This window comes from Erinaceus europaeus, chromosome 5, assembly GCF_950295315.1.
Source record: "Erinaceus europaeus chromosome 5, mEriEur2.1, whole genome shotgun sequence".
NCBI lineage: Eukaryota > Metazoa > Chordata > Mammalia > Eulipotyphla > Erinaceidae > Erinaceus > Erinaceus europaeus.
The window spans coordinates 14989823-15005131 of NC_080166.1; the positions used below are offsets into that span (position 1 = coordinate 14989823).

Consider the following 15309-nt stretch of genomic DNA (forward strand, 5'->3'; position numbering starts at 1 on the left):
AACTCAGTCCAAGTTCTGCTTTGTATTTCCCCTTCTGTTATTTCTCAATTTGTGTCCATGAGTGACATCATCCCTGATTCAGCCTTCTCTTTCTGGCTGATCTCACTTCACATGATTCTTTCAAGCTCCATTCAAGATGGATGTGAAGAAGATCATTCTTAATAGCTGAGTAGTATACCATTGTGTATCTAGACCACAACTTTCTCAGCCACTCATCTGCTGTTAGACACCTAGGTTGCTTCTAGGAATTGGCTATTACAAATTGTGCTGCTATGAACATAGATGTACACATCTTTTTGGATGAGTGTGTTTAGATATATTTTTAGGATCTATCCTCAGGAGAGGAATTGCAGTGCAGGGTCATAGGGTCTCCCTCTCCCTCCCCCTCTCCCTCCCCTCTGCTCTCCCTCCCCCTCCCTCTCTCTCTTTCCTCCAGGATTATCACTGGGGATTGGTGCCTGCAATATAAGTCCACTGCTCCTGTAAGCCATTTTTCCCCCATTTTATTGAATAGGCTAGAGAGAAATTGAGAGGGGAAAAAAAAGACAAAGAGGGGCGAAAAAGACACCTGCAGACCTGCTTCACTCCTTGTGAAGCGACCCCTTTGCAGATGAGCCAGGGGCTCCTATCAGGATCCTTGCAGCAGGTCCTGGAGCTTCCTACCATGTGCACTTAACCCAGTGTGCCACCGCCCAACCCCCTAGAGCCTCTTATTCCATTCTCTTTCCCACTACCTCTGTCTCTCTCTGGAGAATAAGTAAATAAGTAAAAAAGCCTTGCCTGCTGCAGCTCCTGTAGAACCTGGGCTCAGTCGCTCTTTGCTGCACCTTTAGCCCTGATTCTCTTCCAAGTCTGATGCTTTTTATTAGCACATGGAAAATGCTTCTGAAATTGCTCTAAGAAAATCCCCTCTGACACTTGTCTGTGACCAAAGACCGACTCTGCTATTCCTTGCTCTGCATATCATGCTGTTTCTCAAATGAAAGCACACAAAATGGAAGCAACACCATAAATCTCTCACTCACTCACTCACTCACTCACTCACTCACTCACTCACTCACTCACTCACACTGATGTTCTCACCAAGAAACAAAACCATAGCTTAGACTTCTTTCAAAAACTGGAAATAGAGTGTCATGTGACTGTTCATGCAGCCCTGCTTTTCAAAAGCTTCAGGGATTAGGAGATGTAAAAAATTAACCCGAGATACACTAGCATGAGGATCAGATGAAAATATCTTCTCCTCACTGTACAAATTATAGTCGAGACTGAAAAAGTGTTCCTTTAGCAGAAATTTCATTGTCTCCAACAGAAAGTTCTATTTTTCTGCAAACTAGCTTTCTTTTTCTTTTTTCTTTTTTTTCCCCCCAGATAGAAAGTGAGGCAGAAGGAGACAGAGAAAGATAGCAAAGCTTCTGCAATGTTGTAAGGATGTAAGGATCAGGTTTGAATCAGTCATTTGCATGGCAAAAACAGGTTCACTATCCTGGTGGGCTATACCTTTCTTGATTTTAAATCTAAATATTTTATAAAATTCATGGACATTCTTAAAACTGTTGTTATAACCCCTTTAAGAAATCTCTTCACAGTTCAGGCTTCCTCTAGGACACACCCAGGAGAACTATGTAGGTTAGTAGTTGGACATATATTCAGGATTTGTCATAGAACATCAGAGTAATCAGTGAGCACCATACATTTCCATGCCATTCAGTTGGCTATTAGACAGATGTTTGTATTTTAAAAGGCAAAGGTAATTTTTCTCTCCTACTTTATTTTTCTTGCCTGTGGAACAAGGTGCTTGTACTTCTCCTGACCACTTTTTCATCGAGAGAGAGAGAGGGAGAGAGAGAGGTATTAGAACTTCCCTAAATGGCATAGCACTTCCCATCTGATGCAAGACACATAGCTCACAAGATATCTGGTGAGCTATCTCTCAGCCCTTCTTTCTTGCTTTTGATGTTATTTTCCTTGGCTAGCTTTCTCCCAAGCAGAGAAACTGAATATAATGTCTTAATAGTTTACTGACATGAAACTTCAAATGTGATTTTCTAATTCTGTGATTTTTACACAAAGGAAGGTGAAGAATTTTGAGAAAGAACTTGAGGATGACCCGACCCTGCTGACTCTGCCCATTACTAGTGACCATTGCTCTCTTTGATACAAGTGGGTTGCTTCCTCTTAAAAATGGCACCTTTCAGTCATCGGCCTTCCTTGGTCTCACTTTTAACCCATGAGCATAAGAGAAGTATAATTATGAAAGCAAACATGCTCCGGGAGGAGGAAAAAAAATAGTCTAGAGCATTCCAAGCAAAATATAGTACTTTTTAGACCAACTTCTATTTATAAACTTTTCCATGCATTCTGGTGTTCCTCATTGTTGATTCAGAAGTTGATGATCTTTAAAGTGTCTTAGGGGGAAAAACATATCAATCAGAGAAAAGAGTTAGAAAAATATTGGCATTAAAATTTAGTTAATCCCCCAGTAAAGAAATTTCTAAAAAGGAATTTGAAGCCTACCATTATTTAGAGCTGAAAATATATAAGTTTTCTGGAGACCTTCAGCCCTTACATGGCCACATAAGGTCATCAGCCATAGAGAGGTATGTCCTTTGGCATGTTGTACCAGAGCAGAGGAGGCTGGGAAAGGGACAGGATGTAGACAGATTTCAATCCTGTTGTATCTCTTAGACACCTATCAAGAGGAAGTGAGAGGTTGTGTCTCTGAGTTAAAGAGTGTACTGTAAACCACTAACCATCAACAAACTTAAATAAAGGGGAGGCGTGGGGGGAGAAGGCCAAGAGGAAAGCAGTCATTGGTCAAGTTGAAAATGCGCAACCCCTGAATTGCTGAGAAGAGCATATTTTTCCACACTGAGAAGTGTTTGGAGATGAATATAAACATCTATCACATAGTACTGAGTGAAAACATTTTAAGGTATTGTTGGGACCCTGTGATAATTCACCCACCCTTCTCTGTGCTTCTTACTGTGGGGAAGTAACCAAAAGAGCATCGCACAGATTAGCAAAGGAAGTGGAGGATTCACACAGTTATAAATGGGGTCAACTGGGGATCTGTCATCTTTCCATCACCCCGTCCATCCATCCATCCATCCATCCATCCATCCATCCATCCATCCATCCAGTTGTCTAACCATCCATTTGTATTTATCTATTTGTATGTATGTATCACCATATATCATTCATCCAGCTGCATAACCATTCATTTGTCTATTCATTTATCCATCAGTCTAATCATCCATTTGTCTGTATCTCTATGTATCCATCTCACTATGTATCTGCCATCTGTCTCTCTATCCATTCATCTGACCATTCATCCACCTATATATCTGTCTCCATCTGCCTGTGTATCCTGTGTTAAGAGACCTGGGGCCTTAGGGAGGGAAGGTGAAGTGGACTTCACATGACAAGGACATGGCGACCCCATCCTTCACTCAGAAGAGTTCTAGGTAGAGAGGACATGTCCACAGATAACTCCACACTGGACGCTTCCCCCACAACACTTTCCTCTCACTCATAAAGGGGGAATAGTGATTATATTTTCCATGAGCAAAATGGCCAAGGGCTGAACCAGAAATAGGAGCTTCTTCTCAGTCTCTAGGGCCCCCTCAGCTCTGAACTTGAGCCATCTGCATTTCCTAAGTCATGGTTACAGCAACCCAGAGGTCAGCTGGGTCTCCACTGACCCTTAGTTCTCCAAGGTGACACTTACCAGAAGAGACCATTTCTGGACATACTTATTATGGAAGCCTATCTGACACTTTGAGGACACTGATTCCATGTAAGAAGAGCTTTGTCAGCCTCATTGTTTGGTTAGGATTGGCATGGGCTTATTCCTGCACACAGATGCCTTTATCTACAAAAAGAAGGAGGAAGAGGCAGAGAAGGGAGGAGGAGGTAGAAGAAGAGGAGAAAGAGGGGAGGAAGTGGAAGAGGAGAAAGAGGAGTTATCATCTGGTTCCTTAGCCTGAAACCAATCAGATGTTCATCCTCCAATCCCAGTTCCCTCTCCAGTCCTTTGCATACCTGATGACTTCTCAACCCGTTAGAGCAAGAAACAGAGTGGACCTTTGTAATTAAAAAATGTTAGAGTTTAAAGAGAAAAAAAAACAACAATCTTTATCCTTTACATGCATTGTGAAGTAGACTATCATTATCTCTTTCCTCTGAAGGACAAATTATAGGCTTTTTCTGTGCCTTAATCATACTGATGTTTACCGATTTCACTAAAGATTATTATCAGAGTTGGTTTATTAGCTAGGGCTGCCTTTAAGAAGTCCAGGGAATAAAATAGATGGAATGTGTGTGCCCAACTCAAAATGGCCTTTCAAAACTAATCTGCTCTTAAGTATTTTCCTGGAAGAAAAAACATCTCTGTCCTCTCCTTTGACCTTGAAAAGTTCAAGTTGGAGAAGCCATGACACAATTAGCAGAGCAGCTGGCTAGACAGAAAGCTATTGCAGACTTTCTTCTACTCCAAAGGAAGTAGGCTGGCTCAGTCAGAGAGATACTGGTCACTTCTTGGGCCAGCATTCTGTGTCCCCAATGCTGAGAGAGATGACAGCTTAGGGACAAGAATGGCATTGGAATCTAGTGCCTGATGTTGTTCAGCCAATGATCAAAGAATGATCTTTAGCAGATTGAAGTTATTAAAAAAAAAATCACAAGCTGAGTCTTATGGTAAAACACAAGTAAATTAAACTGAGGTGGTGTCTGTCAGCAACAGGTGGGGAAGTTTCAGAGTTTGCAGTTGTAATGGCTTCTGGAGAAGAAAGGTCCTGGCTGGAGCAAAGGAAGCCAGTTGATGACATGGGTGATGCCTGTGACCATGTGGCTGAGCCATCTCTATGGGCCTGAAGTCATGTGGTTGAGAAAGGCAGTGAGAAGGCCCAGGAATCAGGTGACACACCATCTGTGATGGTGGAATGCTGATAAGAGGTCACTAAGAACACCTCTGGTCTATATGGGCACATGCACTTGTGTGCGTTTGGTGTGATGCCACTCTCTCTGACTTTTCTACCTTCCAGCAGTGAGGTTGTATGAATTCTAGACAATGGAGACTTGGGAATAACTGCAGCAACTTTAGGGAGACCGAAGACGAGTCTGAAGTGAAGTTATAACTGTGAAACCTGCCCAACTTGAGGATGGACAGTTTTCCCTGGAGAGATAGGAAGTTAGGTGGCTATGGCAGCCATGATAGGAAGAGCCACTAGTCCTCATCTGAAAAGGTGCAGAGGAAGCATCCCCTCACCTGACAACCCATAGAATGTTCTTCAAAACAGATGCTCTTTAGGGAGCTCCTGGCATCCTGCTCTTTTTGTAGGAAAGAATGTTCTCACTGGTGAGAATGTGAGATCTTCTTTCTTCTTCTTCTTCTTCTTCTTCTTCTTCTTCTTCTTCTTCTTCTTCTTCTTCTTCTTCTTCTTCTTCTTCTTCTTCTCCTCCTCCTCCTCCTCCTCCTCCTCCTCCTCCTCCTCTTCCTCCTCCTCCTCCTCCTCCTCCTCCTCCTCCTTCACCTCCTCCTCCTCCTTCTTCTTCTCCCTTTTCCTTTTCTTCTTCATTCTCCTTGTTCTCTCCTCTCCCTCCTTTTTTACTTTGATAGAGGCATGGCAGAGAGATACAGAGAGTAAAAGAAAGCACAGTACTAAGGCTTTCTTCAGTGCAGTGGGGGTCAGACTTGAACCTGGGTTGTGTGCATGGCAAAGCAGTGCACAATCCAATTAAGCTATTTGGCCAGCCCTGTGGTGATTAAATGATACAGAACAAGAGGGACTGTGGTGAGCTGATGTGGAGCTCATGGGAGAGAACCTTGAGCCCTGAGGAGCCACAGAGATAAGCATGGGAATGATGTCCTCAGTGTGTCTTTCCACTGCTTCTAGATAATGTAGAAACAAGGTTACAAGAAGCCATCTCCAGTGAGACAGAAGGAGGTGTTCTCTAAGACTCAGGCAACATCCTGAAAACATTGCCTCAGTTTTCACACTTCATTCTCACAACAACCTGTGAAGAATTGGGTTGAGGAAGTCCTAACCAGGATTTTGGAGTTTCAGTGATTATATTCTCCCCACCCCTCTCCTGTGATGTATGTAAGTTATGACATTGAGTGATCTAGAGTGTAACATTCCAGCTTTGCTGCTAAGAGTTTCTCCCAACTGGGAACTGAAGGACGGAATTGGAGTTGTACTCAACTACAATGAACCTGACTCTGACCCAGGATTCTATCCCAGTCCCAGGCTGAGCCACAAATAACTTTATTATCTATAAAAAGCACTGGACTCATTTTTCCCCTTCCTTTTCATTGAAATAATCATATCCACAGACTCTTTTTTCCTCAAACACCCTTGGGTAGAGAATTCAATGACAGAACAACTCTTTTAATCCTTTCACAAATTTTTAGGTATATCATGTCTTTTCAATGTAAGAAAATCTGTAATATTCTGAGAATATTACCAATGCTTCAGGGCTGATAATAAAAAGCTCTAGAGAGTCTCTTGTCTAACTATGGATAAGAGAGAAATCACTAAAATACTTGACTGAAGAGATCAGATGAATGGATCTCTCTCATGTTCATGCCTGGAGATAGCACTGAGAATCCCTATTGAGAATTTGTCTGTTTGGCTTCAGACCTGGGCACAGCTGCTTTGTGACTCTCTGGGTTCATGATTGATTGATTGAGGCAGTCAAACCTTTGATGGCTGTGCAAACAAGACAGCAGAAAAGGCTGCTAGAATTTTACTGGGACTAAACCAAATCTTAACACAGAACTTTAGAAGTTTAGCTCTCCTACTGTGTGTGTGTGTGTGTGTGTGTGTGTGTGTGTGTGTGTATACAATTGATCTGACAACAAAATATTCTTTTCTATATTTTTATTAAGGATTTAACATTGGTTTACAAAATTACAAGGTAACAGGAGTACAGTTCCACACTGTTCCCACCACCAGAGTTCCGTGTCCTCATTCCTTCCACTGGAAACTACAGTAGTTCTCCCAAGGTCACAGATATGGCCTATCATTTCTTTAACTATCTATATTTTTGTATATACCCCCTTTTTTTCCTGTGGTCCTGCCTTCTCTTCATCTCTAAGTCACACCTGCACCTATACCTATTGTTACTTCTGAATGTCCTTCCTTCCTTCCTTCCTTCCTTCCTTCCTTCCTTCCTTCCTTCCTTCCTTTCCTCTCCCACCCCTCTGAATTCTGGTGGAATTATAATTCAGAGCCCTCTGGTCATCTTCCCCTTTCATTTCTCCCCATCTGGGAGTATGGGCCAAAATTCTTTTTGAGATACAGAAAGTGGAAGTTCTTCTTTCTGTAGTTACTTCTCCATGGGTTATAGGCATTGGCAGGTTGAGCCATACCCTCAGTCTGTTTCTATCTGAGAAAGAGAAAAAAATTGAGTTCCCCCCCAAAAAAAAATGCCATGAATTCTTTCTTGAGGGTCCCTCTCTCATAACTTAATATGATCCTAATTACCTCCCAAAATTCCCACTTCTAGATGCCACCGCAACTGGGGGTGATGTCTGGGGGGAAATACACATTCAGTCACAGCAAAGTCTTTTTAGTCACACCTTGGGGCTCTACCCCGGACCTGGCTCACACTCCAGGTTTAGGTGGAGACGAGCTTGAGCTCCAGTCTCAGCTCTGACTCTTCTGTCTTTGAGGGGTTGAGAAAATGGGACAGCACCTAGATCTCTGTCTTGATTTCTTCAACCAGTTTCTATGAAATTTTTCAAGAATAGCCTTCATTTCTGGAGCACCTGTCACAACGAAATGAAAACCTACATGTAAAGAAGTACTTAGCACAGTGTCTGGCACAAAATAGAAACAGAATAAATATTTAGCATATTTAGGCTGGCAAAATAAGTCACTTGAATAATACTTCTGCTTTGCCATGCACATGACCCACTTTCAAACCCAGCCACATTGCACTGAAGGAAAAGGCTTCTCTCTCTCTCTCTCTCCTGTAAACCCCTGGAAGGCAAAATATAGACTTTAAAATATGAAAACCAATCAAACCTGTTTGAATGAGCAACTGAGTACTGAGATTGATAACAAAAAAATGGAAATGTTCACTAGTTTTTTTGTGTTTGCCTAGGTTCACACACATGCACACATCATTCCTCTATCCTATTTCTTTCTTTTAAAATTTATTTATTTATTGCCAACAAGGTTATCTCTCGGGTTTGGTACCTACACAATGACTCTGCCACTCCCAGTGACCTTTTTTTCCCCTTTATTCCTTGATAGAGATTAGCAGGCCGAGGTACGATGAATATAGACAGTGGAAAAGAGGCAGAAAGAATGGGAGACACCAGCATCACTTCTCCACTGCTTGTGAGGCTTCCCCTCTGCAGGTGCAGACTGGAGACTTGAACCCAGGCCTTTGAGCATGATGATGTGTCTGCTGTACCAAGCACCTAGCTCCTGTCTCCATTTATTTTGAAACAGGCAAATGGTTGAATACAAGTATCTTTGGATAACTACCAAACCAACCTCAGTTTTCATTTGAAGGGTGTATTGTAATGAGCAGAGGACTACACACAATACAAAGCCAAGTACCAGCATAAGGATCTAGGCCTCACCTGCAGGGGGGATGCTTCACCAGCAGCAAAGCAGGTCTGCAGGTGTTTGTCTTTCTCTCCCCCTCTCTATCTCCCTCTCTCCTCTCAATTTCTCTCTGTCCTATCCAATAAGATGAGGGGAAAATGTCCATCAGAAGTAGTGGTTTCATAGCCCCAGCAATAACCATGGAGGCGAAAAAATGAATATGGTTGGCATATCTGTTCATAACCATTAGCAGAAAAGGTGCAGACCACAATTCTAGAAAATTCTAGGAAGAAAGAAGGAGAAATAAATACATACTTCAGAGGACAACCTTAGAGGTTGGGTTGTTCAAATTTCAGTAAAATTCTTGCTTCGCAATGATGAAGAATAGTCTTAAGCACTCATGGGGAAGAAAAAAAGAAATCTAACCACTCATAATTGGAAACAGAATTGAGGAGCCAGGGATGCTGGTGGAGCTGGGAATTTAAGAGGATTGAGTCTTCCTGTAAATGTCAAGTAGTTCTCAAGATTTAATTGAACAGGTAACAGAAAGACCAGCGGCATTTATTTAAGGACCTTGGGTAGATTCATGTCTTCTAGAAGAGAGCGACCAGCAACATGTTCTCTGAAATAACTTTAAGCTCTAGTAAATGCTCTGATTTCTAGCCTTTCAAAGGAAATCAATAACAATAATTAAAAGAATAAGAAGAAAGAATAAGGCTCTGAAATGAGTGGATTTCCCTGGCGCAGACATCTATCTCCTCATTGCTGTACTTGTTTAGAGCTGACACACCCTGATTGTAATAGGTTTGTGATTAGTGTTAATGAATGTTTCTCACTATGTTGATACACCACTGAGTTTTTCATTAATACTAGTGTCAGTGCATTTGTCTAGCTACCACCTCTGCGGACTTCTGAGCCCTTTATCAGTGATGAGTTCCAATGTATCTTCACTCTATACTGCTGAACCTATAGATCTGGGTTTCCAATTATGTTTGAAAGAAAACAGAAAAGCAGAAGCAGAAAAATCAACTTATTTGGCCATATAGGTTCAGAAAACCAAGCATACCTGTTGTAAATTTTATAAATATTTACTTATTTATTAGATAGAGAAATTGAAAGGAGAGGGAGAGACAGAGAAGGAAAGAGACAGACACCTACAGCCCTGCTTCACCACTTGTGAAGCTTTCCCCCTTGCAGGTGGGGACCAGGGGCTTGAACCCAGGTTCTTTCCCATTGTGATGTGTGCTCTTAACCAAGTGCAGGAGAGTCTGTACGATGCACTCACGTTCAGATGTGCCATACAGTTTGGTTGTGTCAAGAGACCTGCTCTAACAGGACTCAGTCCACCTGATAATTTTTGAGGAAGACTTCCTTGTCTTCACCACTGGCTCAATGGAATGTCACCCTCTCAGAAGAGAAGAGCCCCTCCTCACTCCTCTGTCTGAAGGAACTTTCTACCAGGGACTGCTTTTTCTGAGGCTTCACAAACTCACACACTTCTGACTACATGTTGAAATGGCAGTGGGGGAAAATAGAGTGTTAGCCGGACAGTGGCATGCCCTGTTAAGCACACATGGACCCTAGTTCAAGTCCCCACTCCCCACTTAAGCAGTGAAGCACGTCTGCTGGTGTCTCTCTTTCTTCCTCTCCCCTCTCAATTTCTGTCTTAGAATCAGTTTGTTCATTTCAGTTTGTCTGTTGTTTGTTTGAAAGTCCATGTGTATTCATTCTCTAGACTCCACATTTCTATCAAATAAAATAGAAGGGGGAAAAAAGGTGAGGGGGTGGATGTCTGCCAGTAGCAGTGGAGTCATAGGGAAGGGACTGAGCCCACTGATAACTTTGGTGATAATACAAGTGAGAGGAGAGGGAGGAACGAAAGGATGTAGGGAGGAAGAGAGAAAGGGAAAGGGAGGGCAGGGGAGGGGCAAGGGCAGGGGAAGGAAAAGAAAGGAAAGGAATGAGGAACAGAAAAAAGAAAGGAAAGGATGTTGTAAGATCCGGGGTGAGTGGCAGAGATGGAGCCATGTTTTGGCGCCATCTGTGATCTGTGAACCATCAGTGCCTGCTTTACGATGGTGTTTTGCTTTCCTGTTCTCCAGAGAGTCCATCTTTGCATTTTACCACAGAGCGGCGAGAGCAAGGACTCTGGGCCCAGTGTACCTGGGTTCGAGTCCTTGTTCCTCTCAGGTCTCTGTCCCAAGGTTCTCAAGTAGGTCCCTTGTCTGTTTCACTCCGACTGTTATCTCATAAAGTTTGGGTGACTGGAATGAAGTAGTAATATCAAACTCTAATGTACGTATCCTGCTGCATTGCTGGTGAGAGTAAAAAGAGCTAAAGGATAGCTCCTACCCCTATGTATCCAATTTGGCTTTAGGAAGTGGGGAGACGGCAGTGACTTGGTAACTGTCTGTTTTCCAAATCAAGTTGCCAGTTGGGCCCACAGCCCAGACACACTGCCTGCCTTACTGGGGACTCCAGAGAACTAGATACTGAGTGATTAAATTAACTGAGTGGTACATTATGTCCATGATGGCCTGGGGAGATAGCATAATGTCTGTGCAAAATGTTTTCATATCTGAGGCTCTGAGGTTGCAGGTTCAATCCCTAGCACCACTATGAGCCAAAGCTGAGCAGCGTTCTGATATCCCCCTCTCTCTTCCTCTTTTGCTTTCTTTCTTACTGATTAAACATAAGTAATAAAATTGTTTGCATAAAAATTACTTACAAGGGTCCAGGTGGTGCATGCATTACAGTGACCAAAGACCTGGGTTCAAGCCTACAGTCTCCACGGGATGGCGATGAAACAGTGCTGCGGGTCTCTCCTCTCTCTCTTGGTCGTTCTCCTCTCATCCCTCTCAATTTCTTTCTGCCTTTACCCAAAATGAATAAATACAAATTAAAAACATAAATTGAACAAAATCACATCCATAGCATATGGTCCTACATGAATACTGACCATATTTCACTGCCTGGAGAGAGTGGGACCTCAGGCAGAGAGCTCTGGACTTGCAAGGAGGAGGCCCCGAGTCTGAGGTCCTGGCATCACGAAACTCTCTTTTTTGCTGTCATGAATAGATACTTGAGTGATGTTCTGGCTCTCTCTCATATATATATATATATCATCTATCTATCTATGGAGAGAAAACTGAGTGATCTGTTTCTTTCTCTTTGTCTCTCCATAGATAGATAGATAGATAGACGATAGATAATTGAGGTAAAGAGACTCTCAAGCCTAAGGCTCCGAAATCCCAGGTTCAATCCCCCACACCACCACAAGGCAGAGCTGAGAAGTGCTCTGGTGAGAGAAGGAAAGAGAAATATAAAGAAAGAAAGAAAGAAAGAAAGAAAGAAAGAAAGAAAGAAAGAAAGAAAGAAAGAAAAGAAAAGAAAGAAAACAGAAGGAAGGAAGGGAGGAAGAAGGAAGGAAGGAAAGGAAGGAAGGAAGGAAGGAAGGAAGGAAAGAAGGAAGGAAGGAAGGAAGGAAAGAAGGATGGAAGGAAGGAAGGAAGGAAGGAAGGAAGGAAGGGAAAGATAATTGAGTGATGTTCTGGTCCTCTCATAGACTGACAGATCATTGAACGATGTTCAGATTCTCTTTCATAAATACCAAAGTAAATAAACAGGGGCTGGGGAGTTAGCATAATGATTCTGCAAAAGACTTTCCCTCCTGAGACTCCAAGCTCCCAGGTTCAGTCCCCAGCATGAGCATAAGCCAGAGCTGAGCAGTGCTCTGGTATTTCCCTCTGCATCTTTCTCTCTGCATCCCTCATTAAAATGAAATTAGTAAACCATGTTAAACCATGTTAAAAATAAAATAGAAGGGTTTTCCTTGGCCATACTAACCAGAGTGCCAACCTTTTGAGGGGAACAGATAGTGGGGGACCCACTCGGTCTGCAAAGCTTTGCCCATCTGTGACGGTGACCACTCTTTCTCTCCACCTCCCCTTTCTTCCTTCCCCACACCCCAGGGCTCATCGTCCACGAGGGTGCCGCGGTGTACCGGGTGTTCAAGCGCTGGCGGGCCGTGAACCTGCACTGGGACGTACTCAACTACGACAAGGCCACGGACATCGAGGAGAGCAGCCGGGGAGAGCCGTCCAGCAGCCGGACTCTGTGGCTGCCCTTGACGGCTCTGCGCAACAGGAACCTGGTGCACCCCACGCAGCTGAGCTCGCCCCGCTTCCAGTGCGGCTACGTTTTCTTCCATCTGTTCAACCGCCTGCGGACCCACGACGACCTGTCAGAGGACAGCAGCTCCGGGGAGGTGGTGATGCGAGTCACCTCGGTGTGACAGCAGGCCCGGGGAGGCCACCCCGTGCCTTGGGGGAGTGGGGGTCAACACCGAAGCACGCGGGAGGACACATAATCTATGAACTTTTTAGAAATTTAAAAAAAAATTAAAATAAAAATTTATGCTTTTTATATGAACATTTGAACAGCAAATACATTTTTCTGAAGAAAAAAAAAGCAAAAATGAGTCGCTTAATTTTTCGCTTTGGGCTTGGCTTTCTTATTTATCACCGCTTTTCTACTAAGTTGGGACTTGAGGTTATTTCACTTCACTTGGTGGGGGCCGGTGGGAGCGCACCCAGTTAAGCACACACATCACCCTGCTCAAGGACCTGGGTTCGAGACCTCCACTCCCCACCTGCAGGGGGAACGCTTCATGAGCTGTGAAGCAGGTCTGCAGGAGTGTAACTTTTCCTTTCCGGCACTCTCTCTCTTTTTTAAACGTGTATCCCTTAAAAAATTTTTTTTTTATTATCTTTATTTACTCGATAGAGACAGCCAGAAATTGAGAGGGAAGGGGGTGATAGGAAGAGAGACAGAGAGACACCTGCAGACCCTGCTTCACTGCTTGTGAAGCGACCCACCCCCACAGGTGGGGAGCCCGGGGCTGGAACCCGGATCCTTATGCTGGTCCTTGTGCTTCGTGCCACGTGCGCTTAAACAGCTGTGTTACTGCCTGACCCCCCCACAATTATTTTCTTGTTGCTTTTTTAAATTTTCATTTTATCTAAAATGCTTTCCATGCACCCTGTGTGGTTTTTCAGACAGGTTCCAAGTGGAGAAAAAGCTTCAGTGCAGGTTCCAAGGTGCCTGTCAATTTGGTATGTTTTTTAAAATATCATTTTATTGGGGGGGGGGTAGTAGTTTACAGTTGTTCACACATAGGTGCAATTTCTCATCCAACTTTGATCCTTCTCCACCATCATGTATGGACCAGGATCCCACAGCCCGCCCCACTCCTTTCCCAGAGTCCTTTGCTCTGGTGAATTACACTGAACTTAGCCCCACATTTTACTTGTTTTCTCTTTCTTTCCTTGTTTCTTAAGTTCCACCTATGAGTGAGATCATTCCATATTCATCCTTCTTTCCCTGGCTTCTCTCACTTCACTTGATTCCTTCAAGCTCTGTCCAGTGAAATACTACTCAGTGGTAAAGGGACTGCTTCTTTGATGCTCACACTAGACCTCTCCCTCTCTCCTGTCAGCTGGCTAGAAGGAGGTGAACCCATTGCTTAGAATTACAGCTTGCTTTCTAACTTCCAAAACAGTGCTTCCAGGAGTGCTGACCTGTTTTTGAACTTGTGCAAGAGTACAGCAAGCTTATCAGAAGCTAAAGATCAGGTCACCAGGTAGTGCTAACACCATACCCTGTGCAAGGTCCAGGGTTCTAGCCCTTGGTCCCTGCCTGCAGGAGGGGAAAGCAGTGCCGCACCTGTGTCTTTCTCTACCTCTCTTCTTCCTCTCTCCTTCTTTCATCTTGTATGAAAAAAATGATGGCTGCCAAGAACGGTGAAGTCATGTAAACACTAAATCTAGTGATATTCCTGGCAGTAAGAAATTTGTGAGGAATAGAAATATTTTACACTCGAACTCATTACTTATGACACCATATACACTTACAAAAATTTGACAAAGAATAAGAATGCTACCTCACATTTACAATGGCCTTGGTTATTAGAATCTGGATTTCTATACGTACCTTCTTAACTAGATTTCCTTCCTGTTTTTCTTGTTATTGCTTGTTTTGTTTCTGTTGTAAAAGCTTATATACTTACTTAATCATTTAAACAGAGTTTCTTTTTCTGGGCCTAATGAAGTCTTGGGAAATGTGTTCAGTCAGCAGCAGGAAGCATTTCTGTTTCACTACATTTTTTTTTTTATTGAAAAAGGGAAAAGAGAAATGAGGCTATTGGCACCTCAGGAACAGATTGCTAAGTAGTGGTACCTGGGGTTTTCTCCCCTTTTATTCTGGTAATGGAAGTAACTGGCACATTTTAATGAGAGTAGCAGTGAGAGACTTCATGTTCTGTTTCCAGACAGAAAAGATAAGGAGGCAGGCAGGAGGCTGTTCAGATGCAGGACTCACTGGAATATACCCATGGTTCTTAGTACAAGCATGTGAGATAAAAGGCAGTCTCTTCAGGCTTCCAAAAATAACCTTTGAACGGTTACTAATAGAGACTGTTTCTACAGAGCTCAGTGACGCCACCATAGTAAATCCTACCAATACATAAAGGTCCTATTTTCCCAGTTGAAAAGCTGCCACAAATGAACTGAAGGTGTGACGGTGCGCAGAGACGTGAGACATGCACACCAGCAATGGGAAAGAAGAAAAGCCGAGCTCGGTCTACAGGTGTTTCTAGAAGTATAAGTGCTAAACAGGCCCTACTACAAGCATTCTTTTTCCTTCTCGTGATAAATTGTTCTTCTTCCTCATCCTCTTGTCACTGCTG

At 43.2% G+C, this 15309-nt stretch overlaps 1 protein-coding gene and 1 long non-coding RNA gene across 2 annotated transcripts in view; both read left to right on the forward strand.

Annotated features, from left to right (window-relative positions):
- MARCHF11 (membrane associated ring-CH-type finger 11) overlaps positions 1 to 13219 on the forward strand; it is a 122342-nt gene extending 109123 nt beyond the window's left edge. Inside the window, exon 4 of the mRNA XM_060191163.1 lies at positions 12536 to 13219. Coding sequence (XP_060047146.1) covers positions 12536 to 12858 — 323 coding nt within the window. The 3' untranslated portion in view covers positions 12859 to 13219. The remainder of the gene's footprint in view (positions 1 to 12535) is intronic.
- LOC132538590 (uncharacterized) overlaps positions 1 to 15309 on the forward strand; it is a 313644-nt gene that overhangs the window by 193692 nt on the left and 104643 nt on the right. The window lies entirely within an intron of this gene.